Below are 20,167 nucleotides of genomic sequence, written 5' to 3' on the forward strand. Positions count from 1 at the left end.
TGACCCGATCTGGTGGGATCGTAGACATTCTGAAGCGAGATTGGCGTTTTTCTTTTCTTTTTTGTTTTAAGAAAAAAATTACTGTATTGGGCAAGTCCATAATGGTAGACATCCTCGTTTTCATTCTGACACGATCTGGACCTGTACATAATCCCCCAAACTCCTTGAAAAATGCAGAAAAAGGTGTTGATTAATTCTACGGCGGGTCACATGGATGCCTCGTGATCGATCTCCAGAACCATTGGATTTGACTCCGATCTGCAAAGTAAAAGACAATAATAATGCTCCAGTATGTTCTACTCTCTGCCTCTACATAGTTAGCATGTTCCAGGTACACCACCCCGTTTGTCCCTGTTTCCTTCTACTGATGCAAAGCAGGTTTTGTCGGAACGCCGTTTGAAAAGGTGCATACAATCCGTCCTCGGTTGCCCACTTCTGGTCATTCATTACCATTTGAGGGCGGTAGGAACAGAGGTACAGTAGGATGTACCAAACCTTGATTATTTCCATCTCATTACCCAGAGACTGTGAGTGTAGAAGTCAGGAGAGAAGGGGGAAGAAGAAGGAACAAAATGGAAAAGGAAAAGAAGACATGAGTCAGAATACCTTCCAGCGAAAAAAAACGATTGCACCTGCGTCCCAGAAACGGAAATGGTCCAACAAAAAGGGCTTGGACGTGAGGGAAAGAAAGGATGCTGCAGCCATCCGGGCAGGATGGTTGTACATCCAGACTGGACAAACACTTGTTGCTTCTTATACGACACTTCTCTCTCTCTTTCTCGGCTGTCTTGCTCTTACTCTTGCTCATGCTCTTATGTCGGCCCTTTCGTCCCCGTTGGCGGTGACAGTCATTTTTTTTCTTTCGTTCTGTTATTTGACAATCCTTTTTGTTTTGCTTTTTGTTCTTCTTTTCTTCCCTTTTCTGTTTTTCGTCCAGTATATTTGTTCTGCTAGATTGTTGTCTTGTTCCGGCTTTCTTTCTTCCCTTTCACATTTGTTCGGCAGTTGGACATTCTGGTGGGTGTTTGGATGGTCTTCGTGTATTTCTCTTTTCTCACTGGTATATTGCCATTCAGATAGCATTGGCTTTGCTTGCATACTTTGGAATCCTATATATTTGCTGCTCCGTATAGTTTAGTTCCAGATTTGCCTGTTATTCCACCTGCTTTGCCTTCACCCCACTCGCTCTCAGTGAATGTTGGTCGTCACTTCACGCCCACTGGATTCTTCCAATTCACCGTGGGTTTTCTTGTGCCAGCGGAGTTTTCCTCTTCCTTCTGCTAGCCTCCTTTTTCCCTTCTTCTTCCCTTTTCTCGCTCTCCTTCTATATCGTACTCTACCTTCTGCTACCTCCCCTTTCTACTCTCTGTCGCAAACCACTGTTCTCAATCTTTACATCCGTGCACAATCATATATTTCAGTGCTCGCACTCATCAATTTCCTCACTTTCACAAATTCTCAGCATAATTTGGCTCTTGTCTATGTCTGAGAGGTCGATCATGGCTTCCTCGCTCCGTCCTCAATTCTTCTGTACCCGCCCAAATGGTACCTTCACTCCGCTTATCGCTGTTGATGAATTGCCTCCTCACCTCTCAATTCGCGGGGTTCCTCGTGTCCTGTCCCCCAATGAGACTCAAGGAATGACAAGCTTGGGTACTGTGAATTCAAGGACTCAATCCTACATCGTCGAGGGCATGGCGCCAGCCTCAAACCGTGCGTCATCGACCAACGCAAACGGCCATCGTTCTCGAGACTATGACTTACAGACTGCACTCATGAGACTTGCTTCCGATGAAAACATTCCAGCAAATCATCGTTTGGCTCTGAGTGCTTTGCTGCAGCAGGGGGTGACTCAAAACTGGTCAGTGACCAATACTGCCAGCAGTGGATGGATGGTCCCTAGTGTCAGCGGTGCTTCTGGCGGTGGCTCGAGACAGGTAAGTAGTACCCCACAGATTCCGTGGCAAGACCTTTCTCAAGAGTCCGCATTTTACGACGTTGACTGTTGTTCTTTGGTCAGAGTAATCATTTCGGTGCGAAAAAAGAATACTGCTCTTACTGGATCCGGCATGGCGAGTGTGACTACCAACAACAGGGTAAGATGCTATTAGCGTTGGATTTTTTATTTTATTATTTATTTTTTTTTTTTTTTTTTTTTTTTCCTAAAAATAAAAAACCAAGAGGAAAATTAAATTGTCAGAGCTGGCTAATGCCAGTCCAACAGGATGTCTTTATAAGCATGAGATGCCTAGAGATCTGGCAACCTTGGAGAAGCTTGGTCTTCGTGATATTCCCCGCTGGTTTCGTGAAAAATACGGTATTCCCAGCCTTCTCCCAAGCGGACACGGTCATCCCCGGGCCCACGGTAGTCATGGGCAGCACTGGAAAGACGACACAGTGGATCGCGGCGGAGTAAAGTCGATTCAGTACCCCCCACAACTGGAGCTGAATGGGGTGGTCGATGCTTCTGACGCGGAGAAAAATGCCAAGCAGAAAAGCCCTAGCTATGCCCCCTCACAGCAGCATTCTATGGGCCTTCCCGGTCCTTCTCGCTCTGCGTTTCCCGGTGGGAGCTCACCAAAGGTCTCAATCAACCAGAGACATGGACATGGACCCAAGCACGGCCCCAATCAGCATAGCTCGATTGCGAAGAGAATTGACCTTTTGTCGTTCGACCCTCTCCCGGAGTACCCATCCCTGAATGCGGTGGGCGGCGGTAGCATTGGTGGATTGAATTATCCGACTTCTAGAGAGGATGTTACTGTCGACAACGCTGATAGGGCGCAGCATGAGTTCGTCCGCAACATTCAATCTCTCATGCCTACCTCGGCAGCCGCGCACACGGAGTACTTGCCCGGACCATTTGAGCCGGCCAGCGCAGGTCAGAATCGTCCCAAGAAGATGCAGAAGTCCCGCCGTTTGTATCAACCTCGATCTCAGGTTAGTGAGCCTGAGGCCAGCTTCGACAGCACCGAACTCGACTCTTTCAAAAGTATACAAGATCCTGCGACCGCATCCTCGAGCGTGGCGTCTCCGACCTCCAAGGACACTGCTGGCTCCCAGCTGGCAAGTCCCGTCGCCGGTCCTACTCAAGCGGGTGCCTCCGAACCTCCCACTCGTGGCGCCTCCCCGTCTGGACACTCGGGCTCTTCTTCCCTTGATTCTGAATGCAGTCCGCTTGTTCTTCGTGCCCAGGTCAATGAGAACGAGTACAGATCCATTCCAAGCCCAATTGGAAGCAAGAGAGTTCATCGCAAGAAGTCCGTAGGGACTTCAAACGTTGATTTCTTCAAGCTCACCATAGGACATGGAAAGTAAGGACGAATTCGTTCACGTGTGACCTAAGACTACCCGCGAAACCTCCCTTTTTTTGTTTATTTATTTATGTTCTACTGTATTTACGACATCATCTCTGATGATACAAAGCTTACTCAGCTCTGATGATATGATAAACCGGTTCATGACTGCCTCGTTTAAATATACCCCCCTCAACCGAGCACGGTAATGTCTATGAATGGGGTGGACTGTTTACAATGAATAGGCATATGACGAAACGACATCTTCTCACGTCTTTTCTTTTATCGTGTGTCTTTGATCGCCTTTGTTAGATCCGAAGACATTCCACACATATGATATGATATGGTGATTAGGATAAAAAGCAACGATGCAACATGGACTGGATAGATCTGGCTCACTTTGCAGCAGCTGTTCTGTGACATATTCCCAGGATCTTCGTTTTCTTCTTTCTCGTTCTCCTCCCTTGTCTTAGTGGCTCCTCTTTAATTATGACTTATGAAGTGTACTATAGCAAGGGTTTTCAAGTTTATACTTCTTTTCTCATACCGACGCTCACTCAGAAAGGGGCACCCAAAAAAAGTGGAGGATAGGAAAAAGGGTCAGGTAAATGTATTTCTGATATTCTGATATCTACGTGATGAGCTTTCAGTATAGAGGACTAGGTATATTAGGCATCTGTAGGAACTAGTTCCTGGTATGAATGTGAGACGATCCAAGATATACATGTATGAAGCGTAGTGGGAATATAATACATTGAGATACATAAATCTAATATGACCTTGCAAATTTGCGCCGCCCCGATGTTTTGGAGTCAAAAAGAAAAGGAAATTAAGAAAAACAACAACATCGTCCCATGCAAGCACACAGAATCAAATATACAATGCCTCCTCCCTCTCCTATGGCTGTCACCGTCACCTCCTCCTTACCGTACTCGCCTCTTCTGCGGCTTACCAGCGATTCTGGCGGCAACCTTTTCTCGCTCCTGAGTCGCCTTGGCGTTCAATGCAGGGTTCAACGAGGGTAAGTTCTGGATGGCCTGCGCGACGACCGACTTGCCGTCGACGACATCCTTTCCCTCTTGCTCCGAACGCCGTCTCTCTGCGCGTCGGGCCTCGAGTTGCTTCTTGCGCTCCTCGGTCATATTCCACGACTCCGGGAAGCGGAGCTTCCGTTGTGGTTTATGATGTCGGAGGTCGAGGGGAATATCGCTGAAGGAATCGCCCTCCTTTGCCTCCTTGATCAAGGTTTCGACAAGATCACCCAGGTACCGCTTGTTCTGTGCAGGGGTGGTGAACTTCTCGCAGGACATGCGTACAATGTCAGTCTCCGGATTGTACCGCGGGCCGACGAGCTTGAGGAACGTCTGGCGCTGTGCCTCAGACAAGTACTTGGGTGTCAAGTCCTTGGAGCTCACTTCAACGACGACCTTGCTCTCCGCAGGGTGCTCCTCGCCCATGTAGGAGGTGTAGCGGAAACGAAGGATATGAGTTTCGGGGGGAAGGGTGAACGGTTTGGCCAGCTCTGGGGATCGCAGATTAGTATAATTCAAAGGAAACTTGAGGAGGGGGTTCTTACTGCTCAGCAATGGCATATCCCAGGCCGCGATCCGAGCATACTCTCGAATCTCCCGATGCACTTCAAGCTCCGCATGAGCCATGGAGGTTATATCGTCGTCCCGGAACTCGTCATCGGCGTCCTCGACCATGCCGAATTCGTCCTCCTCCCCATCAGCCCAGAAGCCGGCTCTCTTCTCCCGTACGTCTTCGAATCGAAAGCCGTCCCGGTCCAGTTCCGCCACGCTCCTGTCGATCTCGGCGAGCTTTGCCGCTCGCTTCTGCGGGTCGTTGAATTCTTCCACCATACGACGGTTCTCGGCATCAAATTCGGCCTGCTCTTCAGGAGACATCATGTCATACATTGACCGCTCCTCCTTCGTGAGGAGGTCCGGCGAGTATTCCGGCATAGGCGGCACATCTTCTGAGTGAGGGTCTGGCAGGAAACTCGACGGAGAGACGGAAAACGACCGAACGGGGAAAACAATTGGACATCTCCGGGCCACTGAAAGGGCTGAACGGCCCAGATACCGAGCTGCTAGAGCCATGACGAGGGCGTCGGTGGGGGAGGGATCAAGTTGAGATTGCTGGATGAGTCCGAAGTGATGTTTTTCTGTGGCTGCGAACTTCGTCGACCCCTAATCCCGATCGGGAAAGACAGGTCGACCGCCTTTCGAATGCCCAACACCGCGCCTCTTCAATCCTCGCAACAATGCTCGCTAACCCAGTCGGCCACCGCCAAGCGAATATGCTTGGTCTTGTGCTTCATCTTCCGCCCCGGATTGACGTCGACTTTGCGCTTCCTTCCTGTCAGACCTAACGGCGGTTTTCTGTGATGGCCACCAGCCACCCCGCGAAGCTATGCTTCGTCACCGTGGGAGCCACGGCTTCGTTCCATCAGCTCCTGCATGCCGTTTTGGACCAGTCGTTTCTAGTAGCGCTGCATCAGTTCGGCTACACGCACTTGCTTGTCCAGTATGGAAAGGATGGTCGAAGTCTCTTCGAGGAATCTCTCCGCCAGCATTTGCCGGGGAGTACCAGTCATCACGGCTTGGAGATTGACGGGTTCGATTTCAACGCCGAGGGCCTGGACGAAGAGATGCGGCTGGCGCAGTTGAATCCGGCGGAAAATCGGAGTAGCGGATTAATCATCAGTCATGCAGGTAACCACTTGTGTGGCCTGGACCTCTCCCACGAACTTGACTTGGCCACTGGCGAAAGGCTGATGTATGAGATTCTCCAGGATCGGGTAGTATCCTAGGTGCATTGCGACTGGGTGTCCCACTAGTGGTGGTTCCCAATCCGACTCTCAAGGATAATCACCAAGAGGAGCTGGCGCGAGAGCTACAGACGCAAGGATATGTCGTTGCGAGTTCATTTCAGTATGCCTGATACCCGAGTATACTTTCTTTCTTCTTCTTTTTTAATCTTCTTCGATTTTGTAGGGACGTTTCTACCGCTGTCGAAAGAGCAGAGGCACTCCGGTCTCGCATATTGAGCTGGCCCCCAGTGAGTGGTGCTGGAAAGGAACAGCATCAGACACTGGAACAGGTCATGTCGGATGAGATGGGCTTCTTGGATTAGTTCGCCTATATTATTATTGCTATTAGAATGGAGATGAGTGTCGTAATATTTATTTCACCAACATATTCTATTCGTCGAGGGTGATTCTATTTTCTATATTTTCGTAGAGTATGGTGTATATGTAAAGTGGCCCAAGCTCCTTGTTGACCAACAACTTCAACTTTGTCCACGCATTTCCCCGACGCGACATTCACCTTCACCTATCTACTCTCGTCCTCCTGCTCAATCTGCTGTCAATTGCAGTAGGACTCAACCTGTTGATATTCCTTCTCCTCTTGGCCTGTCGTGTCTCATTCCCAAACCCCCGACCGTGGGGCTCTCTCCTCTCCTCTCCCAAACAATCGGGACTCTCCCAAAACATCGCCCCGTCACGCCCCTCTCAGTCATCATCCTACCGCGCAATGGCCGAGGCCACCCTTCACAATGCCCCCATCGTCATCGATAATGGCAGTGGGACGATCCGCGCCGGATTCGCAGGAGAAGAAATTCCCTCATGTTACTTCCCATCGTTTGTTGGTCGGCCCAAACACCCTCGGGTCATGGCCGGCGGTCTGGAAGGTGACGTCTTCATCGGCCAACGAGCTCAGGAATTGCGCGGACTGCTGAAGATCAGATACCCCCTGGAACATGGAATCGTGACTGACTGGGATGACATGGAGAAGATCTGGCACTACGTCTACGAGAACGAGTTGAAAACGCTGCCCGAAGAGCACCCCGTGCTCCTGACTGAACCGCCGCTCAATCCCCGCAGGAACCGCGACACAGCGGCCCAGATCATGTTCGAAACCTTCAACGTTCCCGCCCTGTACACGTCCATCCAGGCAGTGCTGTCGTTATACGCGTCCGGCCGAACGACCGGGGTGGTTCTGGATTCAGGGGATGGGGTGTCTCATGCGGTCCCGGTGTTTGAAGGGTTCGCCATCCCCAATAGCATCCGGAGGATCGACGTGGCGGGACGAGATGTCACGGAGCAGCTGCAGTTGCTGCTGCGGAAGAATGGTCATGTGTTGCACACGAGTGCCGAGAAGGAGGTGGTGCGCATGATCAAGGAGAAGGTCTGCTATGTCTCGTTGGACCCGAAGCGGGAAGAGAAGGACTGGACGAACAGCTACCACAAAACGGATAATAAACAGGTGGACTACGCATTGCCGGATGGCCATAAGATCAAGGTACGTTCTCTCGTCTCAGCCCAGGTCTTCTCTAACACCGCCGTCTGTCCCTCTCAGATTGGTCAAGAACGTTATCGTGCTCCAGAAATCCTCTTCGACCCGGAATTGATCGGCCTCGAATATCCCGGCGTTCACCAAATCGTCCAGGACGCCATCACGCGGACGGACCTGGATCTACGCAAGTCCTTATACCTCAACATTGTTCTCTCGGGAGGATCGACCCTGTGCAAGAATTTCCCGGACCGACTGATGCGCGAGATCAAGCGATTGGCCGTGGAAGACATGAAGATCCGAATCTCTGCCCCCGCTGAGCGAAAGTACACCACCTGGATCGGCGGAGGCATTCTCGCCGGACTGAGCACATTTCGCAAGGTAAGCTGTGCACCCGTCAATGGAGGATCAACGTGCTGAATCTATGGATCTGTAGATGTGGGTTAGCGCAGACGAATGGCACGAAGATCCCGAAATTATCCACCGGAAATTCGCCTAAGACGACACCAGTGGGGTACGACAAATAGACATGCTTCGACTAAAAATAAAAAAGAAAACGAAGCAACGTCCCTGATCGAATGAGTCTAGAATTAGGTGACATGGTGAGAATGTCACGACAACTTCGACCAAAACGGAATACTCGCTAGCTGTTGATTTTACAGGCCATCGAGCAGCGGCTTTTGATACCCCCTCTCTCATTTTTTCCTTTTTTCCCCCCCATATCAGCGTGGCATTACATGACCGCCACGATCGCATCATATCTCTCTATTGTTGGGCCATCATGCTCTACTCATACTAAGGATGTGACTCTGTCATCTTCTGTGTTGCTGCTTTTCTTTGTCTCATTTTTGCTATTTCTGTCCAGGTAGGACGGGATGGATTGATTGACTGACTGATTGACCGAGCCAATGTAAATAATAATTCAGGAATAGATGGACGAGTAAGACGTGTAAATGATTCATTTTCATACTTTTCAAAAGATCTATAGAAGCCATTAAGCCCCATTACGAATTAAAAAAAAAAATGAACGGCATCCAACGTGTTCTTCTCCTTTCATTCCGGTCGATAGACGATAGACTTCAAGCTAACATACAAGGTAGTGATCACAGCTACTGTACTGTATCAGGAGACGAAGATACAAAGTAATAATAAATAAAAAAGATAAAAATAAAAAGGTAGAGTAAACATCCTCCGAATCGCCGATTCCAGAATCCAGCATACACACAAGGTAAGATGGATTCAGACGAAAAAGGAAAGATATCCCGGATATAAAAGAGAACACACGATGCAGAAAATCAAAGTGCCAATGAGGATTCATGGCGAACAGGGTATCATGTCGACGACATTGACGTCGAAAGCGGAGGCGAAACAAGGCCATCGAATAAGAATAGATAGATGGATGAAATGTGTGAACGAGGGAGTGAGCAATCCATTGATAGAGTCTGTTGAGTTGCACTTCCTGTCGGGTCAGGACCGAAGTCGGATATTTCGAAATTGAGAAGAGAGATAACGTGATTAAAAAATCGATTCGTGACAGACAATCCTTTACCTGCAGAGGTAAGGCAAGGCAAGACAGGGTGTTGAAGACCGAGAAGTTGAATAAAGAACTTTTTAGTTGGTCATAAGTCGTTAATTCATGCATTGAAACGCTGGCCATGCATGGGATTAAAATGGCAATCCATCCGGCAAAGTAAAAGAAAATAATAATGCAGGCATGTCTATGTCATTCCCCTGATCTTGCCCCAGCCTTTCTCCAAGCCGCGCAGGGCTCTCTCGCGAGTTGAGCTGGTTGAACCGGTACTGCTTGAGGTGGCATTACTGCTAGCGGAGAACTTGCGACTCAGACTGGTGCCGCTGGAACTGTCACTGTAGACCATATTGCCTGCACCACCGCGACCGACATGGTACACGGGGGCCGCACGGCGGAGATCTCGTTCTAGTTCCTCGTCAAAGCTGAAAATGGCACGCTCGGTGCTGCTGTGGACGTTTCCTGCACCACCGCGGCCGGATTTGAATGTACTGGGGACATTGGAGTCCAAGCGCGTTAACGATGCAGGCCCGGTGGCTGTTCGGGAATCGGTGGTCTTGGTATTCTTCAAGTTGATCACATTGCCGGCACCTCCGCGGGCAGTATGGATAGCGGGACGGGAGCTATGAGGGACGGACGGGTGTGGTTCAACGACCCGGTAGTTGATGGATGTCGGCATGGTGATGATTACAGATGGGATGCTCTTGAGAAAGAGGAGAGAGATCTATGACGCAAAATGCATAGAATAACACACTAGTCTAAGCGACGGGAGGATCTCGAAGTATAGAATATCTGTCACGACGAGAGAGAAAGACGCGCGAAACCAGAAAGAAGACGGAATTAAACGCCGTACAATAGCAGTATCAAGGGTGTATGGGTATATCGCAAGAAATTTCTGGTATTCAGGAGATTAGGACCACTATACGGGGAGCCAAACATTGCGGCGGGGACGGTGTTATATAGTAGGATCGACTGGGGAAGAGGTCCCAGGCACCAACCGGCTAAGGGTCACGCGTGTTGCCAGTCCAGTCGGTGGATGAGACGAGTGGAGCAACCCCAAAAAGAAATGAATAAAAATGAATAAAAAGAGGAAACTGCGATGCCAACTGAGTAAGCAAAATGGCCGAAATGCCTATGCGCGCGGTACGGCGTGGTTATGTAAAATCTTCCAGTCCAGATTTGATGTTTCCATGTTTTAGGGCTGGGCGGTTGTCGCAGCCACTCAGGCACGCTGCTGCTCGCTTTTTCCCTGATGATTGGCCATCATGGACCCACTCATCCTGCTGCTTTCGGGCCCTGAGAGATCATCTGACATGACGGAGCCCTGGGCGAAACGTAATAGAAACTTGGCGGAGAGCCAATCCGGCGCCAGGAGGTCTCAATGTGAGTTTTCTGGGAGTAATGGAAATTGCTGGCTGGTCACGAGTGGTATGGCGAGGAGATGATCCTTACAGAGCCTTCAATGGTGTGCTTTGGAGACGTGGAAGAGATAAAACCTGCGGTCAACTCGGCTGGCTGACACGTACAGAGTATGGTATACCAGAAGATTCTTGAATTTAGCTATTCCCCTTGGTGCCTACTCCAGGGGAATTCATTAGAAAGCAAAAGGAAATACTCTAGAGATTAAAAAAAAAAAAAAAAAAAAATAGAAATAAAAGTATATAAAAATAATCCCCGCAAGTTCCTCACACAGCTAGACGTTCGATTGCATCATCGCTTCTGGACGAATCGGTGGCCCCTGTCTCTGTAGATTCATGAATCTCGGTACTTTGTACGGAGTACCGCCTGGAATGCTTGTCGTCTGCTGTCATAGGTACATACATGTACCTCCTGCCCGGTTCCTGACCTGCCGTTCGCTACTTCAGGCCTTCATTGCCAATGAAGCATCGGTACATATTACCCTGCAGGCTCATACAGCAATGTTGTCCTCCCCGGTGGGGCAGATCTGGCTCGACTTTCCTTTCTCCGTATACTCTGTACATAAAGAGTAGTAGGTAGGTACCTGGTAGTTGAGGAGACCCTCCAGTAAATCTCTCACCGTTCCTCTGTCCTGAAGCAACCATTATTGGTGCTGAATTGTTGCATAAGGTGGACCACGCCTCACCATCAAAATTCCAGCCCCATAGAAACGTGGCACTAAACCACAAAAGGGTAGGTTTCCCCCAGACATTTGTCGCAGCTGGACTGGAGAGAAAATGACGCCAGTTCCACCACCAGCAGAGAAATCCCTCATAACCGACCACTAAGGAGGTCATGAAAATTTTTTCTCTCTCCATTGCGGCCCACTGGCGTACATGACGGGCGATTGGCCCGCTTCACCGATCCGGTCCAACCGGCCAGTGGCGGATGACTCAGCGCCTCGTGACTCGTCTCTTGCTTCCCCGGATTTTGGCCCCAGGCATTCATGGGTGGTCACCTGCAGTTCGTCGGAACAGCTGAGCGCAAGAATTCCTGTGGCAGAACCCAATTTCAACCGTCTGTCCCTGCGGCTTCCGTCGGTCCTGTCTCGGTTCTAGCTCACTCCCTTGCCGCCTGGATATCCCTGCTCGTCTCTCCGAGGAATCATTCCGATTTTACATAATGAAACGAGGAATCAAGAACATTCGGCAGGAGGATGAGCCATTTATCCCAACCGAACACCGCCATTGTGACCCCTCGACTTTTTCACCTGCAGTGTATCATCAACAACCCTGTTCTTCCTGCTTGCTGTCCCCATCTGGCTCAAGCATATGTGGCAGGGGGCTACAGCGTCACGGCGTAACTATATCCGAACGAAGAAAGCTTTCCACGAGAACCGTGCCCCCGATTATACTTCTTCTAACCTTCTCCGTACATCAGTAACCAATTATTCCTGAGGCAACTGACAGGCAAATGTTCAGCTTCGCCCTCTTTCTTCCGCGATGCATCCTATCAGTACTTAGCAGGATTAAGCAGCAGCTCAGGCTCAGCTCCATTCTACCTTACATGATTCTACAGGCTAGTAATCCCCTGTGCTGGACTGCTTGTCCAGTTTGTTTCACTTGTTGTCACACACTCACCAGTGCTCTCTTTCCCTTCTCTTCCTAACCCCCTGTCTTAAGGTCCATTCCTACGGAGTATACCGTTGCAGATCTATCCTCGCACTTAGCAACAAGTAGCAAAGACAACTATATCCTAGGAGTCCTCACTCTGTGCCACCGACTGAGGGAAACATAGTCCGTAGACAGCTAGAGCCATTCCTAACACAGCCAAAGTAATATAAAAAACCTTGTATTTCACTGCATCCAGCAAAAATTAGTGCACGATGCTTGAAGGTCGTCGGGGGAAATGAATGAATACACTTAGAATGGCCCCGTCTTTTAACATTAAACTTACATGTTACAAAGGATGTCAACCAAACATGATATCCGCAGTATCAGTGAAGTGATATAAAGCTAGAGCATCCGTCAAGAAATCTTGCACGTCTTGGGCTATCCTACATCAACCAACTAATATAACTCACAGTATACTCATCTTTGGACAGACTCTATCCAGAGGTATAGAACAAGACTGGTGCATTTGTTGGCAATCCACAACATATCACTCGAACATTTTTAAATATGTAACATAGCATAATCTCCATGCTACAATACAGCTACGTCGCAGGTTTATGTTACGGCAGCAACCCAAAGTGAATATAAGCTAGAGATCTGACACGCAATTCAGAGGGCAGAGTGATAAGCCTAAGTCTATTGTAGTCTAGTTTGGGCTTGGAAGTAAAATTTCTACAACCAATGCACTTGAATCCTTTAGAATATTCTCACTGGCCCGATGAGAGCTGTTGAAATGTGTCTGATATGTCTACTCACGCCATGTTAGATGTCTCAGGGAGAAACTGTTTTTGTCACCACACACCGCCTTGAGATATCTCATCTCCATCTATCGGATCTCCACTTCAGCTCCCAGAACTTCATGCAACTCTTTACTCAGAGCATTCCCGGCAACTCCTGTATTTCAAATATTTGTTGCAAAACCAGGCTGTTTGAACGACTGCATCAGGCACATCTGTGACGCGAGTATTCCCGATCTGAGCTCACCCATTCCACGCGCACCGCGCCATTCGAGCGCCGCCGAACTGAAGTTCTTAGAGCAGCTACGGTGTGAAAATTCAAGATGCCTAAATATATGTGTTCCCCGTGCCCCTCGGTTAAATGAGACTAAAAGCTGACTGCCGAAGCACTCTTCTGTAGGTTCCTATATTCCGTGACGGACATCCATTCGGAAGAGCCCCCGTATCTATCCTGGGTCACATCTTCCACATCTATCTCTAGCTATATACGCCTTACTGATCTTGTGTCTGAATTGCAGGCGACTACTGCGATGTGTATCTTACGCATGACTCTATGAGTGTGCGCAAGGCGCATAACTCCGGACGAAACCACCTGAGGAACGTGTTAGAATATTACCAGCGTATGTCCTCGCAAGCACGCTGTTCCCAGTCGAGTACTCGAACTAACAAGACTACAGAAATCGGTCAAGAAAAGGCCCAATCAGTCATTGACTCTATCACCTCGTCGTACGCCGCTGAAGGCCAAGCCGTACCGAACCCTGCGATGGCACCCCCGGGGGCTTTACCTCCGCCGTTTGGATTTCCCGGTATGCGTTCACCTCCCGCTTAGATGTTTTGACATGTCCCTCGAAGTCATTCAGATATAACTAATCATATCCAGGTCGACCAGGCCAATTCCCTCCGCCTCCTCTTCCATTTGGAATGCCTCCCCCAGGAGGACCAAACGGTGCTCCCAGCATGCCTCCTCGTGTGTCCATCCCTCCTCTTCCCCCCTCCCCAAACACACAAAGCTAACCACTCAGCAGCCCCAGGAGGTAGAGGCCTCCCTTTTCCTCCTCCATTCCCTGCAGCATCAGGTGCCCCTCCCCCGGGTAACCTCCCCCTACCTCCTCTTCCCAACATGCCTCCTCCAGGAGGTCAAGGTTTCCCTCCCCCGCCAGGCGGTTTCCCTCCCAACTTCCAGACACCACCTCCAGGTGCCCCCGGGTTCCCCCCCGTGCCTCCCCCAGGCCAGTCATCGGCGGGATACAACCCTGGTTCTGGTCCTGGGATGGGTGGACCGCCCGGACCAGACGGATATGCACCCCCCGGTGCTGGATCTGGAGGTCTCCCTGGTCCGCCTCCAGGTTTGGGAGACTCGCGTTGAGTTCAAGGCCTGTTTAGTGTTTTTTAAATTTTTACCTTCCTTTGGTATGTGAAATTTGCAGCTGTTTCTTTTTTTTGCCTAGTGGTTTGTACCAAGTCTTTCTATCTAGATTTTTTTTCTTTTTTGTTTTAATTTTTCTCTCATTTATATCTTTTCCAGCGTGGTATCTGTGGGTTCGGTATTAAAAAGATTATGGGAACAAAATGAGCAACAGGATCTTAATGGTCACATGTAAACTTGCAAGTTATATTTAACTAGATGCAATAAGGCATTAGAGCTTGTATCATGGATTACAATGGCTCCCAGAAGGATCTTAAAAAAAAAGTCAATATCTACTAGAGAAGATTTGAGAAGTTCTGAAATGCCTGCGTTCTCCAACATAGGCACTACTAACATTATGATCTCTGCACGTACACGAAATCACTGATAATACACAGGGACATCAGATCGAAGAACGACGACCCCAATCAAGTATATAGTTCACATAGTCCGCAAATCCAAATCCCGATCTCCCGATCCTATGCATCAGAACGCCAAATGAAGAACAAGAAGGGTTGAAGAGAAAAATAACCTGACAAGGTGACAATGAGGGGTAAAATAATGGTACTTTTCGGTATATCACAGTATACGAAAAGGGGTAGTCAAAAAGAAAGCAAAGACGCGCACAAGTAAAAAGCACGTCGTGCGTAAGACAGCAAAAAAAGAACGAGAAACAAGGTGGGCACAAAATATTCAGCCCATTCCCACGCTAAGCCATAACTTCATCTCAGGGAAGACCACAAACAACGCAATGTGTTAATGGTCGTATCCAGCTCCTCTTTGCCACGGGCTGGACGAATTTTGCGCTCTATATGCACTCGGGTTATTGAAAGGAGATGAACTTAAACCTCGCGCGACCGGTGATGGCGGTCCTCGTGGGTCTGAGGTATCACTGGGGAAAAGAGGTAGTGAAGGATCAACGGGAGAATGAGGCTGCCGAGCAATGTTCGACGCACCGTTAGCATCTAGATTCTGACGGCTAGCATTCGCACCATTGCCGTGGGAGTAGGAGGTGGAGCTATTGTCGTCATCGAAAGGGCTAGACTTGTAGGCAGTAGTTTTCATATCGCCACGAGCAGTAGCTCCCAGAGCATCCAATTCGGTAGTAAGCTGCGTTTGCGATTTGATGAAAGAACCACGGTCATCTCGCATGGGCTGGTAGCGCGTATCAGGATTCTTCGATACAATGGCATATATAGAGGCGACGAGAACCATAATCAAGAGAATCAGTGCAAACACCGCGTTGATCACAAAGAATACAACACCCATGACACCAGTTACAATGCCAGGCTGATTGAACACATCGGAGAAAAATAGAAGGAAGATAACGTTGAGGAAATTAATGGCAGCGCTGGCGATGTTGTAAATATTGGTTTTCTTATCCATCCATGGTCGCAGAACGCTGGCTGCAATCAACATAGCAGCCTCAATAATGACCAAAGCAATGGTCTGGACGACAGGAGCCGGCTGGCTAAGACCAATGAACATGCCTTTAACAAGGATATATCCGAGCACGGGTACGACGAAGTAGTAAGCCGTAGCTCGATATTGCACGTACAGGAAACCCCATTTATTTAAGCATGTTGGATCGGAGTAGAGGATATAAGCCGGATTCTTGTGCATGGTAACCGACCGCTTCGCCAAGCGAATGACCTTGAATGCAGCCCAACTCAGGGCAGCAACAATCGACAGGATCATGATCACAGCTAGAACCACCTCGGCAGCCGAGTCCTTTCTGGTAAACTCCCACAAACAAAGGATGCACATTTGTGGGAAGCCGATCAATGTTAGTCGAAAAAGAATCCCGCGAGCGACAATTTTCCATCCGTTTCGGAAATCCTGGAATTTATCGCTCTTCATCCTCCCATTCTTTGCCAAGAGCTCACACACCCCTTTGAAGAGGGCAACGAAAATCATCACCAGAGCGACGAAAACGACAAAAAAGATTAGCCCGGTCAGGAAAATATTCGACTGTTCAATGCCCGCTTTAAATCCAACTCGTTGAATACCTCTGACAGTGATGCTCTTGCTGTTAGCTTTCTCAGATGCTGCCCCGTCCCGTTTGAACAAGTGCTCCGAAACGCTCCTAACTAGGTTGACTGGGGCATTAAGAGACCTGCGTTTCAATACTTGAACTGAAGTTGTGGAGAGCTCCGAAAGAAGTGTCGTTGGGATCCCTCCAGTTGATCTTTGGTACCAGGTACAGATATTTTCGAGGAATCCAATATGAATAATACCCATACTCCATTGGAAATTTTGAGTCCACGATTCGACGATTGGAGGCATGTGGACAGATGTCATGCCAATTATAGCCTGAGACTGCATAAAACTGAAAAGAGACAAGGCATTAGCGGCAACATGGGCGGCTGTATTCGAGTGGCCGAGGCCCGATGTGACGGCAGAGGCAGCCAAGCCTAAGCCGGAGATGACGGCCGTGGACCAACCCACTCCTTTTTGATACACCGTTTTGCCGTTGGACAAACTAGCCTCCAGACATGTAATGCTTTGGCCCGTCTCAGTAGAGTTGATATAGATGCGGACAGAGGCGTCAAGGTCAGGAACAGTATACGCAATTCCTAGCGGTTTCGTCAGTCAAAAGAAAAAGGTATGCCACACTGGCCTATTTGCGTGTTTACTCACCGGGGATTTTGTCGACCACATCTTTCGGAACGTCCACGGTGCCACGTTTAACTTTGATAGGCCCTGCATTCATGGGGCAAAGACCTTGCAGTTTCTCTTTACAAGGATCGATTTCCTTTTTAAAAGCCTCAATACCGTAGGCATTGAGGGTCAGCTCAGCAGTCACCTTTCCGGAAATGGAGGCGATTCCATCGAAGCCAAAAGCCAGCGATCTGTTGTTGGGGGTGAAAGTGACACTGAAATAAGTTGCCGTAAAATTTGAGCTATCTTGGCAGATATTCAAGGCGTTGGATTTGATATACTTTTCCGCCGACACCACGGGTGCCGCTAGAAAAGCGACAAAAGCGCTAACGATCAATATTAGCCGCATTTTGGCGAATGGTCTGTCGGCGTCAACTCTACAGGGCGACGGCGAAGGTACTGGTCAATAAAAAGATATCGCCGCTGAAGGAAATTCGGGCAGCGGTGGGTTGGAAGGTGGTACTCCAGAGTATCAATCTAACACCGGCCGGATGCGGAAGGCTCTTGGGTATGGGTCTCGTGTCGGGGCTCAAGGTGAGAATGAAACCCTGGGAAGATCTGGAGAGGCCAGAAGGTCGTAGAAATTAGTGGAGAATGGTAGAGCGAAGTTGCAATTCACAACGTCATTGATGTATTTCCAACAGGTCAATAAGCAGGGCGATTGTTCGTTCAAGGCGAATGACGAGGATAAATTAGTCTAGTGGAGACGAGCGATTGGAGAACTGAAAGTAGTCACGTAAAGAATGTCGAAAGGTGGGAATGTGTCGAAGGACAGTCCAAGTTGGATCAAAGCAAAGCGAGTGGGATGGCGACACACAGTATGGCCTAGGAAGAGGGCGGACAAAAGTAAGAAGGGAAGGGATAACTACTAGGAAGCGGACGGGAGGGGGAATCCTGGGTCACCCTATAGAAAATGGGAAGAAAAGCGTTCTCGCTCCCTCAGACAAAGGGGAAACAGGGTCTGCTTTGGCGGTGAGAGATGGGAACGAGTGGAAGGGAAAGAGAAAGGAAAGAAAGAAACGTTTTCCTTCTAACGACTTTCTTACTTTCGTGGATTCTTTCTGGGAGAGGAACAAGGAGAAGGGGAAAGGCCCTCTGGGTCTCGCTGATTTGGGGGGAGGAAGAAGTGGAATGCGGTGAAACACCTGGCGCTGAGTCAGCAGATGTATCTCGCAGTAACGACGTATCGACTGGTGTTTACCGTACTGGGACGTCGTTCCCTGGTCAGAAAACGACAGGTGGGTATGGTACTGGCAAGGTATTGAATTGTTAGTGGTAGGGAACTAGGTCCATACAGTCTGCGTAATAATGAACAACCCAGCGGTTCGAGACACTCAGGTCACCAGTACCTGGATGTACTTCAACAAGAATATTTGGAAATTACGAAGGGGAGAATTGCAGAAAATTCGGGAGGATGCTGAGAGGTTGACAAGGTTAAATGAGAAAAAAAAATTAAATAAATTAACAATAATAAAAAAAAAAAAATAAAGGCTCATTCGAATTCCCTAACCAGTAGGTCATTGATTTTCTCTCGTGCTAAGAGCCTAAGACTGAACTCCCCCTCAGATCCCACGCACGCGCGTCCTCAGGGGGTAGGATCTGGGCCCGAATGTGGATGATTTTGCTTCCTGTCCATGGCTTCCCGCCTCTGATTTGTCCCCAAGACCACCATTGACAGCCAAGAAGTGAAACTTTTTTTTGGCGCCGAAGGAAGACTGGGTTTTAGCAACTACAGTGTAATAGTGTTGTGCTGGATCGACTGGATTGACTGGTGTGTGGCGTACCCTCTCCAGACGCCCAGTCTCTTCACATTGACACGACGTCACTGCACAGGAACATATCCACTACGAGTCCAACAGAAAATCGATAACAGAGACGGACACAATGGATCTTTCTTCCCAGCAAGAACTTGGCCCCTTTGGGTTCGAGAAAAGGCCATTCCATCCAGATCTGCTCGTCCCAATCTCGGAGAAACAGGACGCACCGACTTGATACGCAAGGTTATTTTATCCTTCTGCCTATCAAACTACTATTAATAACCGCTTGCACGAAATGGTCTTGCAGCTCAAGATCTCTTGGTGCAACACGTAGTGTGTATTGTACAGATCATGTTGGCCATAATCTCTGGGTAGGATTATTGTATAAAGAGTACGTACGAGGTAGCACCCATCCTATCTATGGAGTAGTACGTAAATATTTACATACAGAAATGGTACCTTCACTTGATAGTCAATCAACTACAGAGTATCTAGATCAGCATTAGATATGGATGAATGTTCATACATACTTGGGCGACAGGACATGAGATCACCAAGTATGGATGGTATCCTTGACGTACGCCATCAAAGATGGATTTGGATTGTAGCACGACAAATTCAGACCTTTTTTGGGTATTGAGTTGAGTGAATGTTAAAGAGTCTACGATGTATCGAATCATCGTACTCGTATCTATGTGCTCCGTATACTATGAAATACAAACCATTGAGAGACAATCTCTGGCGGTCGACCCACGGCGATATATCCGTCTATCCGAAGGGTTGAGTAAAGATGAATTAATATCAGGGACGGCACAGCCCCCCGACCAGTTCTCAGGCGATCCCTATTTAACACATTCTCCGAGAGACAGGAGGGTCTCACTTTTACCCTGCCACTATCATTACTGTTGCCAGTGTTTCTCATCATACAATGTAGTGCGGAGTACAGAGTAGTTAGCGAACATGCGAACCGTCGTGTCTCTCTCGCGCAACGGTCTCCATTCCTGATCAATAAAAATGTGAAGGTGATCGACCTGGCTGGAATGCGCGTCATTGACGTCGACCCCCCCATGGATCATCATTCCTTCATCGACGGACAAGCATTTTGGTGTCATTTCAATGGTAACGTCCGTTCCACTAACAAAAACCATCCATATTCGAAAGAAGAAAGGAAAAAGAAAATTCCCGAAACAGATAATCCCTTACCAGGGCAGAGTCCACCGGTTCAACCGTGGGCAGCAAAATTGTCCTATTTTTGTCACGTTGGGGGTCTGTGCAGAACCAAACTTATTAAGAGAGTAGGCGGTCTTGGCGCGGGCTCGCCTTGCGACGGATTTGTTTCATACTCCGATTTTTATCATCTTTGTGTCTTTGGATCTGATGGCCTTCGACTTCCCCTAATGTGACACTCAAGGGT

The 20,167-nt window shown here is 48.7% G+C and overlaps 7 protein-coding genes across 7 annotated transcripts; 4 read left to right on the top strand and 3 right to left on the bottom strand.

The window, feature by feature from the left end:
- Positions 1 to 1,499: 1,499 nt before the first annotated feature.
- ATNIH1004_002522 (uncharacterized protein) lies at positions 1,500 to 3,318 on the top strand (the record flags this gene model as incomplete). The annotated part of the gene is made up of 3 exons (XM_033567211.1): positions 1,500 to 1,937; positions 2,021 to 2,096; positions 2,225 to 3,318. The coding sequence occupies 3 exons, from the start codon at positions 1,500 to 1,502 to the stop codon at positions 3,316 to 3,318; spliced, it is 1,608 nt and encodes a 535-aa protein (XP_033429206.1).
- Positions 3,319 to 4,219: 901 nt separating this feature from the next.
- Positions 4,220 to 5,398, bottom strand: RSM24 (mitochondrial 37S ribosomal protein mS35; the record flags this gene model as incomplete). Its single annotated transcript, XM_033567212.1, has 1 exon — positions 4,220 to 5,398. One exon carries the CDS (start codon positions 5,396 to 5,398, stop codon positions 4,220 to 4,222), a length of 1,179 nt encoding a protein of 392 aa, XP_033429207.1.
- A 287-nt stretch (positions 5,399 to 5,685) lies between these two features.
- alg13 (N-acetylglucosaminyldiphosphodolichol N-acetylglucosaminyltransferase catalytic subunit ALG13) lies at positions 5,686 to 6,434 on the top strand (the record flags this gene model as incomplete). Its single annotated transcript, XM_033567213.1, has 3 exons — positions 5,686 to 6,013; positions 6,094 to 6,232; positions 6,296 to 6,434. 3 exons carry the CDS (start codon positions 5,686 to 5,688, stop codon positions 6,432 to 6,434), a joined length of 606 nt encoding a protein of 201 aa, XP_033429208.1.
- Positions 6,435 to 6,835: 401 nt separating this feature from the next.
- On the top strand, positions 6,836 to 8,093 carry RO4 (actin-related protein ArpA; the record flags this gene model as incomplete). Its single annotated transcript, XM_033567214.1, has 3 exons — positions 6,836 to 7,603; positions 7,661 to 7,975; positions 8,031 to 8,093. 3 exons carry the CDS (start codon positions 6,836 to 6,838, stop codon positions 8,091 to 8,093), a joined length of 1,146 nt encoding a protein of 381 aa, XP_033429209.1.
- A 1,219-nt stretch (positions 8,094 to 9,312) lies between these two features.
- On the bottom strand, positions 9,313 to 9,801 carry ATNIH1004_002526 (DUF3602 domain-containing protein; the record flags this gene model as incomplete). The annotated part of the gene is made up of 1 exon (XM_033567215.1): positions 9,313 to 9,801. The coding sequence occupies one exon, from the start codon at positions 9,799 to 9,801 to the stop codon at positions 9,313 to 9,315; it is 489 nt and encodes a 162-aa protein (XP_033429210.1).
- Positions 9,802 to 12,926: 3,125 nt separating this feature from the next.
- On the top strand, positions 12,927 to 14,296 carry ATNIH1004_002527 (putative U1 snRNP complex component Yhc1; the record flags this gene model as incomplete). Its single annotated transcript, XM_033567216.1, has 5 exons — positions 12,927 to 12,930; positions 13,449 to 13,550; positions 13,608 to 13,736; positions 13,811 to 13,897; positions 13,962 to 14,296. The coding sequence occupies 5 exons, from the start codon at positions 12,927 to 12,929 to the stop codon at positions 14,294 to 14,296; spliced, it is 657 nt and encodes a 218-aa protein (XP_033429211.1).
- A 795-nt stretch (positions 14,297 to 15,091) lies between these two features.
- On the bottom strand, positions 15,092 to 17,345 carry ATNIH1004_002528 (transient receptor potential ion channel family protein; the record flags this gene model as incomplete). The annotated part of the gene is made up of 2 exons (XM_033567217.1): positions 15,092 to 16,911; positions 16,976 to 17,345. 2 exons carry the CDS (start codon positions 17,343 to 17,345, stop codon positions 15,092 to 15,094), a joined length of 2,190 nt encoding a protein of 729 aa, XP_033429212.1.
- Positions 17,346 to 20,167: the final 2,822 nt, after the last annotated feature.

The sequence above is a fragment of the Aspergillus tanneri genome, assembly GCF_003426965.1.
Source record: "Aspergillus tanneri strain NIH1004 chromosome Unknown AapTan_1_pilon_pilon_pilon, whole genome shotgun sequence".
Classification (NCBI taxonomy): Eukaryota; Fungi; Ascomycota; class Eurotiomycetes; order Eurotiales; family Aspergillaceae; genus Aspergillus; species Aspergillus tanneri.